Source organism: Podarcis raffonei, chromosome 3 (assembly GCF_027172205.1).
Source record: "Podarcis raffonei isolate rPodRaf1 chromosome 3, rPodRaf1.pri, whole genome shotgun sequence".
NCBI lineage: Eukaryota > Metazoa > Chordata > Lepidosauria > Squamata > Lacertidae > Podarcis > Podarcis raffonei.
The window spans coordinates 18,494,967-18,517,881 of record NC_070604.1 but is presented as its reverse complement, the minus strand read 5'-3'; the positions used below and the strand labels follow the sequence as shown (position 1 = coordinate 18,517,881).

At 45.6% G+C, this 22,915-nt stretch overlaps 1 protein-coding gene across 1 annotated transcript; it reads left to right on the top strand.

The window, feature by feature from the left end:
* Positions 1 to 2,719: 2,719 nt before the first annotated feature.
* Positions 2,720 to 20,308, top strand: TRMT6 (tRNA methyltransferase 6 non-catalytic subunit). The gene is made up of 11 exons (XM_053380718.1): positions 2,720 to 2,981; positions 6,956 to 7,083; positions 8,327 to 8,436; positions 9,865 to 9,956; positions 10,052 to 10,135; positions 12,348 to 12,472; positions 14,447 to 14,802; positions 16,376 to 16,461; positions 17,437 to 17,539; positions 17,617 to 17,703; positions 19,957 to 20,308. The coding sequence occupies exons 1-11, from the start codon at positions 2,875 to 2,877 to the stop codon at positions 20,119 to 20,121; spliced, it is 1,443 nt and encodes a 480-aa protein (XP_053236693.1). The 5' UTR covers positions 2,720 to 2,874; the 3' UTR covers positions 20,122 to 20,308.
* Positions 20,309 to 22,915: the final 2,607 nt, after the last annotated feature.

Here is a 22,915-nt window from a genome sequence, read left to right as displayed (position 1 = left end):
TTGTTGTAAGGTAAAGGTAAAGGTACCCCTGCCTATACGGGCCAGTCTTGACAGACTCTGGGGTTGTGCGCTCATCTCACTCTAGAGGCCGGGAGCCAGCGCTGTCCGCAGACACCTCCGGGTCACGTGGCCAGCGTGACAAGCTGCATCTGGCGAGCCAGCGCAGCACACGGAACGCTGTTTACCTTCCCGCTAGTAAGCGGTCCCTATTTATCTACTTGCACCCGGGGGTGCTTTCGAACTGCTAGGTTGGCAGGCGCTGGGACCGAGCAATGGGAGCGCACCCCGCCGCGGGGATTCGAACCGCCGACCTTTCGATCGGCAAGTCCTAGGCGCTGAGGCTTTTACCCACAGCGCCACCCGCGTCCCATGTGGTTCGTTGTACTTTGCTTAAAAAAGAAAACCCAAATTGCACAGTTTGCAAGAAATGGGTTGCACTGGCGTTGGTGGGGCATTTTAAAAATGTGTGCGTGCCCGTGCCCCATGTACTGCATGCCATGGGGACAACATTTTACAACACAGGGTTTCTTGGCTAGATTTAGGAAGGGTCATCACACTTTTTCAGCAGGTGGCTGGTCTGCTGTCCCTCAGACCAGGGGCGGGGGGACTATAGTTTGAAAAATAATGAACGAATTCCTATGCCCCACAAATATTTTTTTAAAAAAAATTATTAGGGATTTCAACATACCAATTTATCAAAAATACATTATCCACATTCCCCCCTTTTTCCCTCCCCCCCTAAAAATGAAAAAACCCACCCTCTAACTCCCCCACCCCAGACTTCCCTCAGCTCCTCTTGGTTTCTCAGCACATGTTATTCTCTGCATGTTATAAAATTGCAAAGATCCTCAATTTATCTATCTACAGTATATGTTACCAATAAAAAAATTGTGTTTATTCAAAACCTGCCAAGGAATCCAGTTCATTTTGTTACTTCTTTAAATACTTCGTAAAAGGTTCCAATTCTTCTTTAAAATCACAGTTATCCTTGTGACGTAGTTTATGTGTCAATTTCACCAATTCTGCATAGTTCATCAATTTCTCTTGCCACAGTTCTTTAGTCGGGATTTCCTCATTCTTCCATCCTTGTGCTATTAAGACTCTTGCCGCCGTTGTCGAATACATGAAAATGTTTTTTAATTTCCTTGGCAGGTCTTTTCCTGCAATTCCTAACAAAAAGGCTTCAGGCTTTTTTACAAACGTTAGTTGGAACATTTTCTTCAACTCATTGTATATCATTTCCCAAACATTTTTAATTTTACTACAATCCACCCGCCCTGTGGAACGCCCTCCCACCAGATGTCAAAGAGAAAAACAACTACCAAACTTTTAGAAGACATCTGAAGGCAGCCCTGTTTAGGGAAGCTTTTAATGTTTAATAGGTTATTGTATTTTAGTGTTTTATTGGAAGCCGCCCAGAGTGGCTGGGGAAACCCAGCCAGATGGGCGGGGTATAAATAATAAAATTAATAATAATAATATCACAAAGAGTTGGACACGACTAAACAACAACAAAAGAGCAGCATTAACAAAAGAGCAACTAAAAAATAAAAGAGCTAAGTGCCGTTCAGGCGTACACCCCATAGCTGTCAACCGTCCCTTATTTGGCGGGAAACTCCCTTATCCCAGCGCCGTGTCCCGCTGCTGTCCCTTATTGATGATGTCCCTTAAATTTCCCAGGTTTCATGCTCGCCCGGCTCAGGAGGGAAGCAGCGGCTTGGGGTCCTCCGCCTTGAGAGAGCGAGAGTGTGCCTCTCCCTTTCCCCCCTCAGGGGTGCATCGTGAGGAGACGGGTGGCAGCGGGCGGGCAGGCAGCCCCTCTCTTGCGAGACTTCCGCCACGCTGCCAGGGGAAGCCGGAGGCAGCGGCAGTGGCCTGAGGGAGGAGGAAGAGGAGGGGATGGGGAGGGATGCAGAAGGGCGGTGCTTCAGCGGCCGCAGCGGCTCCGCAACCGCCTCACACCGGGCTCGTGGGCGGCGTGGGCGAGAGTCACTCTCCCTCCCTGCCTCTCTCTTGGGCGGGGAAGGGCCGATGGAACTCCTTGCCCCAGGACAACAGCAGCCCCGACGTGCTGCTTAGCATACCCTCCAACCAGCGCAGCACCTTAATGTAGTGATTTCCCCCTCTGCATCCCTTTCATGTCTCTATTTTTATAAATCATTTGTCCATCCATAGTTCAAATTTTTACTACACGTTTTCTGTCAATCCTACCAATGTATGTAACTCTTTACAATAGCTTTTCCAATAAATTATAAACATTCTTTATTAAAGAGGTCCTCTTCCTGGTTTCTAATTCTGCCTGTAAGCTTTGCCATCTCGACGTCGTTCATCAGTTTTGTCTGCCCCTCTTCTTTGGTGGGAGTTGTAGACCCTTAGGATCATCTAGTCCAACCCCCTGCAAAACACAGTCAGTCGCAGCCACAGCATGGCTCCATCAATGCCGGATTCATGTGTAAGCTAAGCAAAATCCCTTATTTTGGCTGCTGATTCCTTATTTTCAACTTTGTAAGTTGACAGCTATGGTACATCCCCTCCGCGCCCTCATTCCATCATGTTCCATTTTCATTGCATAAAATACACGTGATGCCCATTTTCATTGCATAAAATACACGTGACGCCCATAGCTAGGAACAGAATTGCTGTTACTGCAGATTTTCAGGGCATTTGAAACGGGAGCTCGCCTTTGAGACTCCCTCCCCGGGTTTGCGAGAGGAGGAGCTCTGCCGATTCGCCTTCTTTCCTCGCCCCCGTTTCGGAGACGCGCTGCTTCCCCATTGGAAACAGGGGAGCGGGGCGAGGCTCCCGCTTCCGTTCCGGCGCCTTGGCCGATTTGGGGCGGAAGGCAGGCAGGGAGGAGGCGTGGCTTGCGTGGCCATGGAGGGGAGTCCGGAGCCGGCTTCGCCCGGCGTGATCCGCGAGGGGGACTTCGCCGTCCTCAAGCGCGACGAGGTCTTCAAGGCGGTGGCGGTGGCCAGGCGGAGGTGAGGGCGGCGGGGTCCCCCCGCGACCCTCTCTCGCTTGAAACACGTGGGGAGCCGGGGGCACCTCCGGAGGCTGAGAAACCACGGGATCGGGGGGTGGAGGGGCACCCGGGGGTCATCTAGGCCAGCCCCCTGCCACGCAGGAGTCTTTGGGGGGACCGTGCGGTCATCTAGGCCAGCCCCCGCCACGCAGGAGTCTTTGGGGGGGACCATGGGGTCATCTAGGCCAACCCCCTGCCACGCAGGAGTCTTTTAGGGGGGACCATGGGGTCATCTAGGCCAGCCCTCTGCCACTCAGGACAGGAGTCTTTGGGGGGGGCCATGGGGTCATCTAGGCCAGCCCCCCTGCCACGCAGGAGTCTTTGGGGGGGATCATGGGGTCATCTAGCCCAGCCCCCGCCATGCAGGAGTCTTTGGGGGGGATCATGGGGTCATCTAGCCCAGCCCCCGCCATGCAGGAGTCTTTGGGGGGGACCATGGGGTCATCTAGTCCAACCCCTTGCCATGCAGGAGTTCCTTGGGAGGGGTCTCATGGGTCATCTAGACCCATAGGCAAACTTAGTAGGCAAACTGAGGCCCGGGGGCCAGATCCACCCCAATTGCCTTCGAAATCCGGCCCACAGGCAGTCCGGGAATCAGCATGTTTTCAAATGAGTAGAATGTGTGCTTTTATTTAAAATGCATCTCTGGGTTGTTTGTGGGGCATAGGAATTCGTTCATTTTTTCCCCTTCAAAATATAGTTCAGCCCCCCACAAGGTCTGAGGGACTGTGGACCATGGGGTCATCTAGGCCAGCCCCCTGCCACGCAGGAGTCTTTTTGGGGGAGCATGGGGTCATCTAGGCCAGCCCCCTACCACGCAGGAGTCTTTTGGGGGGACCATGGGGTCATCTAAGCCAGCCCCCTGCCACGCAGGAGTCTTGGGGGGGGGACCATGGGGCTCCTGCCAACCTAGCAGTTCGAAAGCACATCAAAGTGCAAGTAGATAAATAGGTACCACTCCGGCGGGAAGGTAAATGGTGTTTCCGTGTGCTGTTCTGGTTTGCCAGAAGCGGCTCAGTCATGCTGGTCAAGAGACCTGGAAGCTGTACGCCGGCTCCCTCGGCCAGTAAAGCGAGATGAGCGCCGCAACCCCAGAGTCAGCCACAACTGGACCTAATGGTCAGGGGTCCCTTTACCTTTTTATAGGGTCATCTAGGCCAACCCCCGCCATGCAGGAGTTCCTTGAGAGGGGTCCCATGGGTCATCTAGACCATGGGTAGGCAAACTAAGGCCCGGGGGCCGGATCCAGTCCAATTGCCTTCGAAATCCAGCCCACAGATAGTCCGGGAATTAGTGTGTTTTTACATGAGTAGAATGTATCCTCGTATTTAAAATGCATCTCTGGGTTATTTGTGGGGCCTTCCTGGTGTTTTCACATGAGTAGAATGTGTCCTTTTATTTAAAATGCATCTCTGGGTTATTTGTGGGGCCTGCCTGGTGTTTTCACATGAGTAGAATGTGTCCTTTTATTTAAAATGCATCTCTGGGTTATTTGTGGGGCCTTCCTGGTGTTTTCACATGAGTAGAATGTGTGCTTTTATTTAAAATGCATCTCTGGGTTATTTGTGGGGCATTGGAATTCTTTCATTTTTTCTCCCTTCAAAATATAGTCTGGCCCCCCACAATGTCTGAGGAATAGTGGACCAGCCCCCTGCTGAAAAAATTTGCTGACCCCTGATCTAGACCAACCCCCTGCCAAGCAGGAGTTCTTTGGGGGGGTCCCCAGGGACCCCCTGCCACACAGGAATCTTTTGCCCAACCTGCGGCATGAACTTGCCACCCTTGAGGTTTAAGAGTCTCAGGCGTGTCTGGCATTGCGTTTCCCCTGGGTTTTATTTTTAATTCCCCCCCCCCCACCAAAAAAAAATTATTGATTTTCCGAATTTATAAACAAACAAACAAACATAAATGCTATCTTTAATTATTCCACTATTATTAACATTGTTAAGTGACTTCCTCAAATCCCCCTGGCTGAATTTCAATGTATATCATTGTAAGAGTTTTCCAAAACTAATTTCTAAGGAGATTTACTTAGTCATTTAACTTCTTTCTTCCTTTTCATATTAACTTTAAACATATTATTTTATAACATCACATATTTAAATCCTAAGCCAATCTGATACTTGCAAGTATTTCTATTTTAGTTATCTTAGCATATTTAGCTAAATAGTCTTTAAATTTCATCCATTCCTTTCCCCTGGGTTTTAGAGCTCCACTCTAGCTAGCAGCTACAGGCCATGGAACAGAGAAAGGGAACCTCTAAAGCAAACCTACATGCCACTTTTTTCCGCCGCCCCCCCTGTCCCCCCGGTTGTATATTTTCTGGCAGCAGTATTGCGGGGCCTACCTAATAACATCAGCCGCAGCACCCGTGGTTTATTCATGTGCTCATTTCCTGATGGTGGTGCATGTCTTAATCTGCCATCAGTTACCATAGAAAAAGCAGGCCAACCCCTTAGCTAAAGTGGTGCTTCAGGTTAAGAACAGTTTCAGGTTAAGAACGGACCTCCGGAACGAATTAAGTACTTAACCTGAGGTACCACTGTATTTCTAAAAAGAGAAATTCTTCTTTTAAAAAAGTGCCAATACCAATACAAGCTTTATTCTCAATTGTACAAGTTGTGTCTACTAGTGGTGGAAGTCATCTACGGTATATGACAGCTCTGCAATATGCACCAGTACAGTGGTACCTCGGGTTACATACGCTTCAGGTTACAGACGCTTCAGGTTACAGACTCCGCTAACCCAGAAATAGTACCTCGGGTTAAGAACTTTGCTTCAGGATGAGAACAGAAATTGTGCTCCGGCGGTGCGGTGGCAGCTGGAGGCCCCATTAGCTAAAGTGGTGCTTCAGGTTAAAAACAGTTTCAGGTTAAGAACAGACCTCCGGAACAAATTAAGTACTTAATTAGTATTGCAAGTCAGAGGCAGAGCTGAGGCTGTTTGAGGTTTGCTGGCTTCTTCTGGTTCCTTCCCAGGCTTAACCAACTACTAATAGACTGGAAAATGAAACTAAATTAACTGTTTTGCTCCTATGAAGGCATGTCGAAACTGCTAATCTTGCATAGTTCAGGAAATACATCCAGATGCCCGCAAGAAGCTATTCACACTATAACCGTCTGCTTACCATATTTTTCCTTTGTATAACACACCCCTATGTATAAGAGGGCCCCTATTTTTTGGACAGGAAAAAAAATTGGAGGGGGGCCTAAAATTGCCCAGAGTTGTAGAGCTTTGGGGTGGGGGGGTAGGAATTGCCCAGTTTTTGAGCAAAACAGCCTGCCCGGCACTGCAAATCACACACATTGCCGCAGCCACCAATTGTCTGCACGCTCACTGCCCAAAGCCCACCTCTACACTCGACGCAAACACAGACGATTGCACGCCTCGACGATGCCGTAAATCTGCTGCCACAGTCTCAGCCAAACAGCAGCAGGCCTTGCCAGAGCAAACAATCACCACTGCCAGTCTCATACTGCCTGCTGACACCAGTCGCCCGCACCCCCTCTGCTATCGGTGTATAAGGCAACCCACAGATTTTGCCTATTATTTCTAATAATAAAATACAGTGGTAGCTCGGGTTAAGTACTTAATTCATTCCGGAGATCCGTTCTTAACCTGAAACTGTGCTTAACCTGAAGCACCACTTTAGCTAATGGGGCCTCCTGCTGCTGCCGCTCTGCCGGAGCACAATTTCTGTTCTCATCCTGAAGCGAAGTACTTAACCCGAGGTAATATTTCTGGGTTAGCAGAGTCTGTAACCTGAAGCGTATGTAACCTGAAGCGTATGTAACCTGAGGTACCACTATATCGTCTTCTACACAGAAAAATACGGTACATTTTAATCTGTACTTGAGTGTGTTGCATGTCACATCTACTTAGTTTTTGATTGCTTTTGGAGGTTCCTATCCCAAATCATTTGTTTCTTCTTAGGAAAATCGTATTTGAAAAACAGTGGTTCTGTCTGGATAATGCTATTGGGCATATCTATGGAACAATGTTTGAAGTGACCAGCGGCGGGACCCTTCAGCCAAAGAACAGGGTGCAAGAGGCTGCCACAGGTAAGAGAAAAGCTGCAAATAGCTTTGTGGCGTAAAAATTGTATGTACAGTTCTGCAGTTCTGCGTGGGACGCGGGTGGCGCTGTGGGTAAAAGCCTCAGCGCCTAGGGCTTGCCGATCGAAAGGTCGGCGGTTCGAATCCCCGCGGCGGGGTGCACTCCCGTTGCTCGATCCCAGCGCCTGCCAACCTAGCAGTTTGAAAGCACCCCCGGGTGCAAGTAGATAAATAGGGACCGCTTACTAGCGGGAAGGTAAACGGCGTTTCCGTGTGCGGCTCTGGCTCGCCAGAGCAGCGATGTCACGCTGGCCACGTGACTCGGAAGTGTCTCCGGGCGCACAACCCTACAGTCTGTCAAGACTGGCCCGTACGGGCAGGGGTACCTTTACCTTTACCTTACAGTTCTGCGTAATAGTTTTGGCACGTCTGACCAACGTGTAGCCTTTGCAGGGTGAGGGCAGAGTTTATCTGCTTGAATTAAATGTTAAGCTTTCAGAGAGGGCTATTTTGTTTTCTTTTTAATATTTGTATAGTACAGGGGTACCTCGGGTTAAGAACTTAATTTGTTCTGGAGGTCCGTTCTTAACCTGAAACTGTTCTTAACCTGAGGTACCACTTTAGCTAATGGGGCCTCCTGCTGCCACCGCGCCACCACTGTGCAATTTCTGTTCTCATCCTGAAACAAAGTACTTAACCCGAGGTACTATTTCTGGGTTAGCGGAGTCTGTAACCTGAAGTGTCTGTAACCTGAAGCGTCTGTAACCCAAAGTACCACTGTATAGAGTCAGCATTGATTCAACTCTGCTGTTAGGCAAAAGTGAGGGGGAGGCACCAGTCCAGCTACACTTCAAGCTGAAATGGCCAGGAGGAAGTAAACTAGTTGTCTGATAAAAGATTATGAACGCTTGGGAACTGTCTGGAGGTAATGTCCGCAACACAGTGGCCCAGCATTTTCCAAGTCACAGGCTCCGACTTAGAGAACTGAATGACCTTATTCCAGTGGGAATAATTCATCTTAATAAGCCAAGATATATTGAACCTCAATCTTGTCCCTTTATGATGTGAAGAATCAAAGCAGGAAGACTCTTAACTAACCATAGTTTCCTGTTTTGTCCCGACTGGGAAACTGTGGCTGCCAGTTTTGGAACCCCAGCTTTTATGGCTTTAAAAATAGCTCTAATAAGACTATTGTTCTGCACGGTTCTCCAATGATATTTCACCATTTTATATGTGCTTTTGTTTTCAGAAACGAAAGAAGCAGGTGCCGATAATCGTAATATAGTTGATGATGGAAAGTCTCAAAAACTGACTCATGATGATATAAAGGCTTTGAAGGATAAAGGCATTAAAGGACAGGTAACTAACAATTGTGATTCTCATCCTTCTCCCTTGGTTATCCAGCACAGTCTTCTCACTGAGATACAACGCTAGACGGTTTGCTTTATCTGATGCATTCTGAGGTTGACGGCAGCCATGTAGAGTTGTGTCACAAGGCTGGAATCTAAAAGTAGCTTCTTCTGCCTTTTCCCACATACACAGCCAGTGTGGTGTAGTGGTTAAGAGCGGTAGTCTCGTAATCTGGGGAACCGAGTTCGCGTCTCCGCTCCTCCACATGCAGCTGCTGGGTGACCTTGGGCTAGCCACACTTCTTTGAAGTCTCTCAGCCCCACTCACCTCAAAGAGTGTTTGTTGTGGGGGAGGAAGGGAAAGGAGAATGTTAGCCGCTTTGAGACTCCTTAAAGGGAGTGAAAGGCGGGATATCAAATCCAAACTCTTCTTCTTCTTCTTCTTCTTCTTCTTCCCCACCTTCAAAGACACACGTTTGAAAACCATATTTCTAGGCATTGTAGCTAAAGAAGATGCATTCTAATGTAAAAACAGCATTGGCACAATCCCTCTCCCATCAGTGCACTTCTCTGCCATTATTATTATTATTATTTACATTTCTATACTGCCCTTCACCTAAAGATCACTGGGTGCTTTACAATAAAGGTAAAGGGACCCCTGACCATTACGTCCAGTCGTGGCCGACTCTGGGGTTGCGGCGCTCATCTCGCTTTATTGGCCGAGGGAGCCGGCGTACAGCTTCCAGGTCATGTGGCCAGCAGGACTAAGTCGCTTCTGGCGAACCAGAGCAGCGCACAGAAACGCCGTTTACCTTCCCGCCGGAGCGGTACCTATTTATCTACTTGCACTTTGATGTGCTTTCAAACTGCTAGGTTGGCAGGAGCAGGGACCGAGCAATGGGAGCTCACCCCGTCGCGGGGATTCGAACTGCCGACCTTCTGATCGGCAAGTCCTAGGCTCTGTGGTTTAACCCACAGCACCACCCACGCCCTGTGAAACAAATATATGAGATAGACTCATGGCATGCAAAGCAAGATATGTCAAGCCTTTATTTGTTATAATTGTGATTATCATGGCATACAGCTGATGAAAACCCCAAATTAACAATCTCAGAAAATTAGAATATTAAATGAAATCGGCAAAATAAGGATTTCAAATAGAGCAATAATGGACATATCTCGCTTTGCATGTCATGAGTCTATCTCATATATTAGTTTCACCTTTTAAGTTGAATTACTGAAATAAATGAACTTTTCCACAATATTCTAATTTTCCAAGTTTCACCTGTATATGCTACCCAAAACCAGTAATCAACCAAAAGTGCTTACTTTCATTAGACATTGCTTGTGTATTCTGGTTTAAATGTGAAAACTTTCTTTTTCTTTTTCAAGTAAGTATAACGTAGGGAGACAATGCTGACACACTTCTCTCTTAAAGGAAATAGTTCAACAATTGATAGAGAACAGCACCACGTTCAGAGACAAGACGGAATTTGCCCAGCATAAATACATCAAGAAAAAGAAAAAAAAGTAAGTTGCAAATTAGAAAGCCAGGAGCACAAATTGTGGCTCACAAATTATCTGTGCTTCAAGTTTAAAACACGATTGCTGTGCTTTGCTTACAGATATGAGGCAGTTATTACAATCGTAAAGCCATCAACGCGTATTCTGTCAACAATGTACTATGGAAGGGAACCAGGAAAAATAAAGTAAGGCTCAATTTATTTCAGTCATATGGGAAACCTGTTGTATTAAACTTAAGAGCCTTCACCTGAAAGAACACAACCTATAATGTTTTGTGAATGCATATTAAATATCATACATTCTGAATCTGGGTATCAAAATATCTTTTTTCCTTTTCTACAAGAGTAGAACTTAAAAGCTGATGTAGGAGATTTGCTATGTTGGATATGGCTCAGTTTATACCTAACGCCAAGCCAAACCATACCTTAGCGCAAACAAGCAAATTTAGGTACTCCTGGAGAGGAACTTCTTCCTGGTCATTTGGCTCCGACTCTAGCTTTTTGTATTCCTAACATATAGGAGCTAAGTCAGGAACAGAATCATGGATTAATAACAACTTCAAAGTTTTTGTTTTATCTTGTTTTTAATAAGGTGGGATTTGGCTTAGGGTATCATCTGAGTCTGGTCTCCAGACAAACCATGAGTGGAAACCAAGGTTTGTCCAAACACTGACTAAATAGAATAGCAGTTATTTGTGTTGTTTATAGCTTGATTTGTGTTCCTGGTTGCTTCAGCCAGCACCTAAGACAGTAATATCTGTGGCATGTTAGTGGGTGTCTGAATCCTAGCATTAGACGGACCGAAAAAGCACTTTAGACCAACTTCGTGTTCTGAGTCCATTAGCCCCTGCATGGAGCGGGGTGACTTGATCTTAACTTCTTGAGAGGATTGATTTCCATCAGTGATTTAAAATAAGTCTTACATTTGCTAATCTGTGTATTAGTTGGCTAGAAACAATTAGTTTCCATTAAGAGTTTCTTCCGATTCTTCCGTTAAGAGTTTGGGTGTAAATCCTTGATGCCTCCCTTTCCATGGAGGTGCAGGTTGCAGCAACAGCCAAGGCGACATTTTTCCATCTTCGCCATATCAAGCAGTTGGTCCCTTACCTTTCCCGCCCCGACCTGGCCACAGTGATTCATGCGACAGTCACCTCCAGGCTTGACTACTGTAATTTGCTCTATGCGGGGCTGCCCTTGAAACTGTCCCAGAAACTCCAGCGGGTGCAGAATGCTGCAGCGAGGCTCCTCACGGGGTGCCTGCCATGGGAGCATATTCCCCCAGTGCTTTTCCAGCTGCGCTGGCTCCCAGTGGAGTATAGGGTCAGGTTTAAGGTGCTAGTTTTGACCTTTAAAGTCCTATGCGGCCTAGGACCCTCGTACTTATGGGACTGCCTCTCCTGGTATGACCCTAAGGGCCATGAATAATAATAGCTTAAAAGTCCCAGGCCCTAAGCAAGCCAGACTATCCTCCACCAGGGCCAGGGCCTTTTCAGTGATGGCTCCGACCTGGTGGAATGCTTTGTCCCACGAGACTAGGGCCCTGCAGGACTTGATCTCCTTCCACAGGGCCTGTAAGACAGAGCTATTCCGCCTGGCCTTCAGTTTGAATTAGTCTCATCCTCTTATTCCCTTTTTCCTTTCCTCTTCTATGAAGAAACCCTTTCTGGGACCCCACATTTAAATTCTTCCCTGGTCTCCTTCCTGGCCCTAGTAGGACCAACTTGGCCAGTTAGCCCTGGTGATCATTTGATGTCTACTGACTGGTTTTTGTTTTTGTTTCCCTCCCCCCAAAATGACCCCTGAATTTTTGAATTTTATTGATATTGATGCTGCATTTTATGTTGTATTTTACGCTGTTTTAAAGTCACATTTTAATCAGTGTTTTATATTTGCTGTTAGCCGTCCTGAGCCCGGTTTTTAAACCGGGAAGGGCGGGGTATAAATAAAAAATTATTATTATTTATTATCACTATAATCAAGTCTTGCCTTGTTGGCAACCACGTAACACTGAGTGGGTGGGCCTTCACCCTGCCCAATCCTGCTCTACAGTCCTCCTATAACATTTAGTCAGCATATCCTTAACTTGCCAATTCCTTCTCTAGCTTTTTGTATTTCTAACATAAAGGAGCTAATTCAAGAGCAGAATCATGGATTGATAACAACTTCGAGGTTTTGGTTTTATCGTGTTTTTAATCTGCTAGGAGCCATCCAGAGTAGCTGGGGCGAGAAAGGCAGATGGGGTGCATACAATTAATAAAGTTGTTGATGATGATGAGGATGGGGTACATACAATTAATAAAGTTGTTGTTGATGATGGGGTGCATACTCTTAATAAAGTTGTTGTTGTTGTTGTTGTCATGTGCTGATAATAAAGTGAATGTTGTTTTTCCTTTCTCAGCTATCTGCGATACGATACTTTAGCCCAGATGCTGACTTGGGGAAACGTCCGTGCTGGCAATAAGATGATTGTAATGGAAACCTGTGCTGGATTGGTCCTAGGTGCTATAATGGAGCGAATGGGAGGTAAGAATAGCAGGCTCCCTGTAGGCAGAACTTTGTGGTGGTGCTGTTGTGTTTTGTTTTTTAATGGGAATGTGGAACATTCACATAGTCCTGCTTCTTCGGTAACATATTTATTTGACCTTTTTTGAAAACAAGAGTCTTATAGCATCTTTAGGTCTAAGGCAGCCTTTCTCAACCTGTGGGTCCCCAGATGTTGTTGAACTACAACTCCCATCACCCCTAGCTAGCAAGGCCAGAGCTCAGGGATAATGGGAGTTGTAGTCCAACAACATCTGGAGACCCACAGGTTGAGAACCGCTGGAGTTCAAGCTCAAAAATCACTCTTACAAAAAAGTGTCAGGGACTGGAATGAAGAGGAGGGGGGAGTGGTGGAGGTCGCCAGCCCCTTCTCCTCTAGCTGACAGGGAAGAGGGAGGCCATGTTGAATTACAGCCGAACTATGAGGGAGCGGGTGGCGCTGTGGGTTAAACCACAGAGCCTAGGACTTGCCGATCAGAAGGTTGGCGGTTCGAATCCCCGCAACGGGGTGAGCTCCTGTTGCTAGGTCCCTGCTCCTGCCAACCTAGCAGTTCGAAAGCACGTCAAAGTGCAAGTAGATAAATAGGTACTGCTCCGGCGGGAAGGTAAACGGCATTTCCGTGTGCTGCTCTGGCTCGCCAGAAGCAGCTTAGTCATGCTAGCCACATGACGTGGAAGCTGTCGGCCAATAAAGCGAGATGAGCGCCGCAACTCCAGAGTCGCTCACGAATGGACCTAATGGTCAGGGGTCCCTTTACCTTTACCTTATGAGGGAGATAACAAGTCAGAGACAGGCGAATGGCCAAGTTATGCAGAGTTAGGAGAAGCGATGAGGGAGACAGAGCAGCCAGTGGACACTTCATTAGACAGCATAGAATCTCAGTGGTTCTCAACCTGTGGGTCCCCAGATGTTGTTGGACTACAACTCCCATCATCCCTGAGCTCTGGCCTTTCTAGCTAGGGGTGATGGGAGTTGTAGTTCAACAACATCTGGGGACCCACAGGTTGAGAAAGGCTGGATCCGCCATCCCCTAGAACGCGACGTTCGCTAAGGGTGCAAGAGCAACGGACGCAGAGGCATTTGACCACGGGGGGCCACCGTAGGGTCAGGTGCTGTTGGGAGAGAGGGAAGGTGGGGAGGAGCCACAGTGACCAACTCTATCATGGAGGAAGGACTGAATTATTTGTATACTACCGTTAATGACTGAATAAGTCATAAGCAAGAGCTTTCTTGTTTCTTCCCTGCTTCTTGAAGCCATCGGGGGGGGGGGGGAGAATTCCTCAAGCCTGACAATGACATTTCTACCAAAATGTAAAGCTCAAAAACAAGTATAAAAATATGAGTTGTCGGAGAACACAAATTCTCTCCTCCCCACCATCTGCTGTTTTATTTTGTCTTGACAACCTCTTTGGCGCAAGCGACTGAAGGGAAATTTTAGAACTTCTATTTTTTCATTATCTCTTGTTATTGACTGCTGGGGGTTGGTCTCTGGTGAATATTTAACCGGTATCTAATGAGCTGCTTTAGATGTGCCTGCTTGGGCCTGTTCAGTGGCTTTTTAATTTAAAATAAAAATAATGTCTTTTCCTGGTTACGTCTAGTGCCTCTGTCAAACTGCTTTTGGAATTCAGCTCCAAAGCAGGTTTGCTACATGGCAGGGCGGAACAGGCAGCCATTTGATGCACGTATCAAACCTTCCTTTTGTGTAATTACCCCAAAGTTGCTTGTGTCCTTAAATACTTGATTTAAAACTGAATGTGCAAAACTGAATGCCCCTGCCTTGAGCAGCAATTGTTTGAATTGATGTGATGTGAAACTTCTGTGAAGTGCTGCTCATGCTGGTGTTTATATCCATGCAAGTCATTTTCTGATAAGCATACACAGGTATGTATCCTGTCCCAGTGCAGGGTGTGAGTCTCCATGTTTGTTGTAATGACTCTGGTCCATGCTTGCAGGTTATGGATCCATTATTCAGATGTACCCAGGAGGAGGACCTGTTAGAGCAGCCACAAGCTGCTTTGGGTTTCCAGAATCCTTCTTCCAAACGCTGTATGATTTCCCTCTCAGCAAAGTGGACAGTCTTCTCTCCGGTACGTTTTCTTTAAAGAAACTGCCTTTAGAATCTGAAGAGAATACGGCAGTGGCCGAAGAAAGCAATGGTTCGGTGGATGACAAACCAGTTTCCGTCCAAGAAGCAGACACAGAATGCAGTACTGAGATAGCTGCGAAAGACAGTCAGCCTGAAGAACAAGAAATAATGGACATTCCAATGGAGGGCGACGCATTTGAAGACAGTAAAGCAAAGGGAACAGTAAGAATACACTGACTTAACTTTTAGACACTGTCATCAAGGAAATGTTGCCATTTTGGAATTAATCCAAGTGGTGTTCATCTTTCATTTATTTGAAAGATTGGGTGTCCCACCCATGAGTTTTGCAAATTCCAGAGTGATTTACAGTCACTTGAAACCTTAAAACATTTCTCACTCTGTCTAGGGAAGCTTTTAATATCTGAAGGACTATTGTATTTTAATATTTTGTTGGAAGCCGCCCAGAGTGGCTGGGGAAACCCGGCCAGATGGGCAGGGTATAAATAAATTATTATTATTATTATTATTATTATTATTATTATTATTATTATTATTTATTATTATTTTATTACTACTACTTCTACTATCCCAGAGGCACCCTATAGCTTCAGTGACTAGTGGAATAGTTACAATGGAACCTTGATTCTCAAACTTAATCCATTCCAAAAGTCCGTTTGACTCCCAAAACGGTTTGAAAACCAAGACGCAGCTTCCAGTTGGCTGCAGGAGCTTCCTGCACTCAAGCGGAAGCCGCGTCAGACGTTCGGCTTCCAAAAACGTTCGAAAATCAGAACACTTACTTCTGGGTTTTCGACGTTCAGGAGCCAATTTGTTTGTCAGCTAAACCGTTCAAGAACCAAGGTACCACTGTACTGTGCTCTCTTCATTTGAGACTGATGTCAGTCATCAGGGTCTTTTGATAGAACTCGAAACGTTGTTTGCAATGCCTTTGAGTTTATTTACACTTGCTAGTGTTCAGAATCACCATGCTTATGCACAGCACCAGAATAATGAGATCTTTTAGGTGATCACCAAATCTACGATTCTGTCAGTGGATTTTATGGTGTAAAGTCAGCTGTAAGAAAAAGGTAAAGGGACCCCTGACCATTAGGTCCAGTCGTGACCGACTCCAGGGTTGCAGCACTCATCTCGCTTTACTGGCCGAGGGAGCTGGCGTACAGCTTCCGGGTCATGTGGCCAGCATGACTAAGCCGCTTCTGGCGAACCAGAGCAGCGCACGGAAATGCCGTTTACCTTCCCACCGGAGTGGTACCTATTTATCTACTTGCACTTTGACATGCTTTTGAACTGCTAGGTTGGCAGGAGCTGGGACCGAGCAACGGGAGCTCACCCCGTTTCAGGGATTCGAACCGCTGACCTTCTGATCGGCAAGTCCTAGGCTCTGTGGTTTAACCCACAGCGCCACCCACGTCCCAAAGTCAGCTGTAGAGTATGTCAAACAAAGAGCTTAAGCCTTTCTGTGCTAGCTCAACAGATGTTAGGATTAGAGTGTGCAGAAGATCTTTCCAAAGTGCTCCTAATGCACTTTGCGGCTTGCGAAACTTTTGGGAAGTGGTTCAGTTTCACACCCCTAATATAAATTATTTTGAGCTTAGGGACCAGATATCTACATGTGGTGGTCCACTGAGAGTGCCCCCAGAGGCAAACAGTGGAGCATATCATACTTCCTACAGCACTTCTAGTTTGAATAACCCTTTAAATTTAAAGAACGTAGGCATGAAAGGTCAAAGCAGCCCACAGGTGGGTTGTCAGCTGTTTATTTTTTTCTTCCCAGGCACACGACAAACAAAAGAAACAAGAGGAAAGGCAGAAAAAGTTGATAGAAGCTGCAGGTTTATTGAAAGAGAAAAATGCTGATGGGTGAGTTTGATCACATAAAGCTAAATATTCCTGGAAAATTAAGGGCCTTATTTTGTTCCCCAAGTTAAATGTGTGCAAGTACCCAACAAAGCCTAATGAGTATTTCCTTACAATACCAAGCGTGGACTGAATATTAGTTGTTCACAGTGGTAAGTTGGGTTTCGGTGCCTAACATTGTCCGTCTTGCTCTTTGAACTTCACCTGGTATTGCTCCAGCAGCTTCTTGTGACATTTTAAATTCTTTCCTCAATTCTTCAACTCTTTCCTATCAAGGATGATTTAGGATGCCAAAACAAACCATAAAGTAGAATGGGCATAATGAGGATCAAAGATGGGAAGAGACCAGAGTAAAAGAGATATTTCTCATTTGGGAAATATAAAGGAAATATTTTTCATTTCCTTTAGCGGTTCAGGTCTACCAAAATCATGTATGCATAAATGACTAAAAAACAACTCATTTCTGAATTATTTTGCTCGTCTTCTGTCCCAGCATAGTGATTGCTAATCTTTGCTGACAATTACGGAAAACTGGAATGAAATGGGATGATTTATTGAAGGCTTTCATGAAATATTGACTCACAGAATTTATATTTGAGATCTCTGGAGCAGAGCATTAAATGTGTTTTCCTTGGAGAGAAATGTTCCTTTGTAAAACATAAAAATAAAAATAAAACGTTACGTTTTATTACTGTAAAAAATGCAACTCTGAAAATTTACTAAAGTGGACTTAATTACCTGAGTTTTATCGGCTCCTTCCAGGCTGTATGAGTGACTTGCAGATTTCCACATGTAGGCAAAATGCTTCTGAAAGTGAAATATATTGACTCAACATGGCACTAAAGCCTGCATCTACAACAACATTAATAAAAGGACAATATGCTTCGCCAGATATTGCCTTTCCTTATTTCAGCTTGGTTTGCCCAGGCAAATATGAACAATCTTTTGATCTAACCTGTGTACAACTTTCTGTTGCAGTTTAATTGTTGCCAGTCGATTTCATCCAGCGCCTTTATTACTCTCCTTATTAGAATTTGTTGCTCCCTCAAGGCCTTTTGTTGTCTACTGCCAATATAAAGAGGTGAATCCAATACCTTTTATTTTTATTATCCCTCTGAGTTTTCAGCAAGTTCGTCTAACCAGTTTTTCTTCTCTTAGCCACTAGTGGAATGCTACACGAAACTGAGAGAAAAAGGGGGTGTCATTAATCTGAAACTCTCTGAAACGTGGTTACGAAATTATCAGGTAAGAATTGCACGTATATATGTATCGCCATACATATGGTGGAATGTATAGGAAGCTTAGTATAGGAACGTGTGAAAAAGAAAATTGTATCTATTGGCTCTTTCCTTCCCTCTCAATCTCAGCCGCCCAATGGATAAAATAGAGAAATCAAGCATTCTAACATTTAACTTAGCACCACTCTCAAAAATTCAGTGTTTGTTTTAGCCTAAGTTAACCATGTTAGTGCAAGGCTGCCTTCAGTTCTTGAGTACAGTGATACCTTGGGTTAAGTACTTAATTCGTTCCGGAGGTCTGTTCTTAACCTGAAACTGTTCTTAACCTGAAGCACCACTTTAGCTAATGGGGCCTCCTGCTGCTGCCGCACCGCCAGAGCACGATTTCTGTTCTCATCCTGAAGCAAAGTTCTTAACCCGAAGCACTATTTCTGGGTAAGTGGAGTGTGTAACCTGAAGCGTATGTAACCTGAGGTACCACTGTAATTGGGAGTATGAGCAGATACACAAATCACTGTTTAAGTCAACAGTAACTTTTAGTTTTCTGCTAAATAAATATCAACAGGTCACTGGCATCTCTGTATTGGAAGGGTTTTTCTTCATCAGTGCAAACCTGTTAACTGAGATTTACAGTGTGGGACCAATAGCGTGATAGATAATAACTTTGTGTTTACTTTCACTTTCAAGGAATGGACAGAATATTTCATAGTATGCAAACCAGGGATCCTAGTTTTTTTAAAAAAGCAGTGGTTAAATGATGCAGCTTCCCCAAGCTCACTTGTTTAGAGACTGACTGCTATTTGATTTTAAACCAGAGTCCCTGATTCCCACACAACACTATGCTGAGCTACTCTGAGACTCTTCTGAGTAGCACTAAACCATGGCATAGCATTACGCATGAACTAGCCCATCACGTTTCCAAAATGGCGCTGACCGTTTTGTGAAACATACCGTATTTTTCGCTCTATAAGGTGCACCAGACCATAAGACGCACCTAGTTTTTGGAGGAGGAAAACAAGAAAAAAAATATTCTGAATCCCAGAAGCCAGAACAGCAAGAGGGATCTGGCTTCTGGGATAGCCTCTTGCTGTTTTGGCTTCTGGGATAGCCACGCGAAGCCTCTTCAGGGCAGCAGGAGGAAGGCTCCCCCAAGAGCCGCGCTCCCTTTAAAGAGCCGCGTGGAGCGTGTGTGCGGCTCTTTAAGGGGAGCGCTGTGCAGAGCCTCCCGCCTGCATTCGCTCCATTCCCAGTATAGTGGTTCCTCAGGTTACGTACGCTTCAGGTTACAGACTCCGCTAACCCAGAAATAGTACCTCGGGTTAAGAACTTTGCTTCAGGATGAGAACAGAAATTGTGCAGCAGCGGCGCAGTAGCAGCAGGAGGCCCCATTAGCTAAAGTGGTGCTTCAGGTTAAGAACAGACCTCCGGAACGAATTAAGTACTTAACCCGAGGTACCACTGTATAAAAAACTGGCAGTGATCTACCCATTGTCATGAGCTGTTGAGCTTTTTTTGTGATGGAGGACCCAGAGTTGTTGAGCTTATTTTGAGGGGCGAAGCCACAGTTGTTGAGGTTTTTTGGGGGGCAGGGAGAACACCTTCGCAATCAACCTTCAAGATCGACCAGCATATCACAATCGACCTGTTGTACATGCCTGATATAGTATACCATATTTTTCGCTCTATAGGACACACCTGACCAGAGGACGCACTTTGTTTTAGAGCGGGAGAACAAGAAAAAAAAATCTTCCCCTCTCTGCTCAGCCCCTTCCATTTCTCCTCCCGCTTAGCTGAAGGGGCGCTGCGCAGCTCTCCCTCTCTGCTGAAGCTGGGAGAGTCTTGCTCCAAAGCCTTTGGAGCACAGCGCGAGTTCCCGCTGCGCTCCAAAGGCTTCAGGTGGCTATCCCTGAAGCCTGGAGAGCGAGAGGGGTCAGTGCGCACCGACCCCTCTCACGCTCCAGGCTTCAGTGAAAGCAACGCAAAGCCTCCAGAGCGCGGAGGGAGCACTCCCTCTGCGCTTTGGAGGCTTCGCGTTGCTTTCGCTGAAGCCAAGGAGCCTGCATTCGCTCCATAGGACACACACACATTTCCCCTTAATTTTTGGAGGGGAAAAAGTGCATCCTATAGAGCGAAAAATACGGTAAATATCCATCTGAATTCAGTTAGAGCTTAAACCTTGCAGAAAAAAATACATTGTGCGGCTACTTGAAACTATTCCTCATAATCATGATTGCGTTCCATTTTCTTGCTCTTTGTAAAGGTCTTGCCAGATCGGAGTCACCCCAAATTGATGATGAGTGGCGCCGGCGGGTACCTTTTGACAGGCATCACTGTTATAAATGAGAGTGTAAAATCCGGGGACTGCTCACAACAGACAGATGAAGAGCCGACATCTAAAAAACGTAAACTTCAAGAGCAGCGTTGACATTTGAAGAAGCACTTGTTTTTCTTAGGGCACCAGATGAACCTCATGTTCTTTCACTACCTGTGCTTAAGAGCACAGAGAAACGTACTTTGTCTTGCATTTGCCAACTGCTGCAGAGAAGGTTATCCAGAGAAGGGACTGCATTCGAATCCTATCCAACTCGTACACGGATAGCACCATAGCTTTAAAACAAAGACTTCAGGATATAAGAATCACTCTTCCTGGAGCTGCTACAAAAATTGACTGAAACTCCAGTCTTGTTCGCCTTCAAAGTTTTGTTTGAATTTGAATCTCTTATTTATATTTTATTTGTATCTCATGGCATATTATGTTGTTGGTTAAAAATCCATATATATATATATATATATATATATATATATATATATATATATAATTTCAAGCCCTTGAAATCAAGTTGTTATAAGTGAAATGGATATTACAAAATCATGCAGTTTCATTACGGATGGGTGAAACAGGATTGAAGCAAGAAAATTGTGTTTTTTATCTGTTGTGGAGACAAGAACTAAGGATCATCATGTTTATGCATTTTAGAATAACAGTGGGTTTTACCATTTTTACCTATCCAGTGTTAGTCATACACTGAGTAAAGCCATTGAAATTAATGGACATGGCTAGCTGAGGTCCGTTAATTTCAATGGTTCTCCTCTGAGTAGAAACAACGCAATAGTTCATTTTCACTTACTAAGTAACTTTTTTAAAAAAATGAAAGCTGGTTTCCCTCTTCGCCTTTTTAACATGTGATAACTGTATATGCTTACATATGTAGAGTCTATGATCCGTAAACCTGTATTTCAATAAATTCGGGGGGGGGGGGTGTTTCTTACACAAGAATGTGTTGCTTTCTTCTGAGCATGAAAACATAGGTAAGGTGGAACTAGTTTAGCCAACTGTACCTATTTTGGAGGATCAGTACAGTAAATAACAGGAGGGTCCCCAGGCCCTCAGAGGCTAGGGGAGGCGACGACAAAAATAGCTTCTGGTAGCTTCTTCAAGTGCATTGCCAACTCAGTGAATTGATTCTTAAAGGAATACGGCAAGACTTCGTGTTCTTGATACGTGGGCATTGCGCCAGCTAAAACCCCTTCCCCTAGCAGACTTGTTTAATTGGATACCAGTCTGGGTGTTTGTGTTTTGGATAAAAAGGTAAAGGGACCCCTGACCATTAGGTCCAGTCGCTGGAGCGGTACCTATTTATCTGCTTGCACTTTGATGTGCTTTTGAACTGCTAGGTTGGCAGGAGCGGGGACCGAGCAACGGGAGCTCACCCCGTTGCGGGGATTCGAACCGCCGACCTTCTGATCGGTAAGTCCTAGGCTCTGTGGTTTAACCCACAGCGCCACCCGCGTCCCTTTGTGTTTTGGATACTTGGCGGCAAAACCTATGGCTCAACAGCTGCTCGGTGGCCAAAGTGAAAAACTTGCTTCGCATGAAGCCAGGTAGTGTGTGAAGTGGCACCATTTCCCGCAGCAAATCCCCTTCTCCATCATTGTATTTCCATTGTGCATAGCACCCTGGCTTTCTGCACAGACCCCAGTTAGGCATGGTATGTAGCAAGCAAGCAAGAAAGATGTTCCTGTGTATAGCCCCAAAGCAAATCATGCTTGACTAAGGTTGGCTCCTAAGCCCCATTACGTAATGGGTTTGCCAGAAATGGCATAGCATAAGGCCCTCCAGATCTTGTCAGAATACAACTCTTGACCACTGACTGATGCTCAGAACACAGAATGAGTCTTAAGTGGAGCAGCATTACTGATATACAGTAGGTGGCAGTCATGGAGTCAGGATGGTGGCAAACCTGCTGATAAACGTGTAGACAGCTATGGGAAACATCTGGGCCTCCTTTTGTGAACTGTCAGAAATCACTTGTGGACCTACCTGCTTTTTTGTCTTTTGACTCTCCTCCCCATTTCCATTTTCAGAGTATTTTTAAAAAACCATATGCTTCCCTATCCACATCAAATTCCGTGCTACGCTAGAGCGTCAGCGTTATGCAGGAGGCGTCCCTGAAAATTTGACCCAAACCAGAAAATTGCACAACCAAAGGAACATTACAAATATTTACACCAGACATATTGGCCACGATTCTGAAAAGTGTATGCTGAGAATGAATGAAAACAGCCCATAAACGGCATGATAGTGTTTATATATATTGGGTTTTTTAAAGATTCTTAGCAATACTCACATAATTTAGAATGATAAGAAGCACCAAAACAGAACCTATTCTATTATTATTATTATTATTATTATTATTATTATTTTATTATTCCCAGTCCATCTGGGTGGGTTGCCCCAGCCACTCTTGGCAGATTCCAACACATCAGAAAACATCAAACATTAAAAACCTCCCTAAACAGGGCTGCTTCAGATGTCTTCTAAACGTTGTGTAGTTATCTCCTTGGCATCTGGTGGGAGTGCGTTCCACAGGGCGGGTGCCACTACTGAGAAGGCCCTCTGCCTGGTTCCCTGTAACTTTGCTTCTCGCAGTGAGGGAACCGCCAGAAGGCCCTCGGAGCTGGACCTCGGTGTCTGGGCAGAACAATGGGGGTGGAGAGGCTCCTTTAGGGTTATGTCAACACCATGCTTTCTTTGGGTATGTTTGTGCTTCAAAAACAGGCACAATTTGAGGTTCAACAGGCTCAAAAACGGGTTCCAAGGGATGAGCATTTGCCATTGCCCCATTGTAATATGGTTAGCTGTTGCACCTGCATTGCTGCCATCACCCCTTCAAAGAACCTCACTGAGGTCACATCCACCACATACCTATGAAGCACAT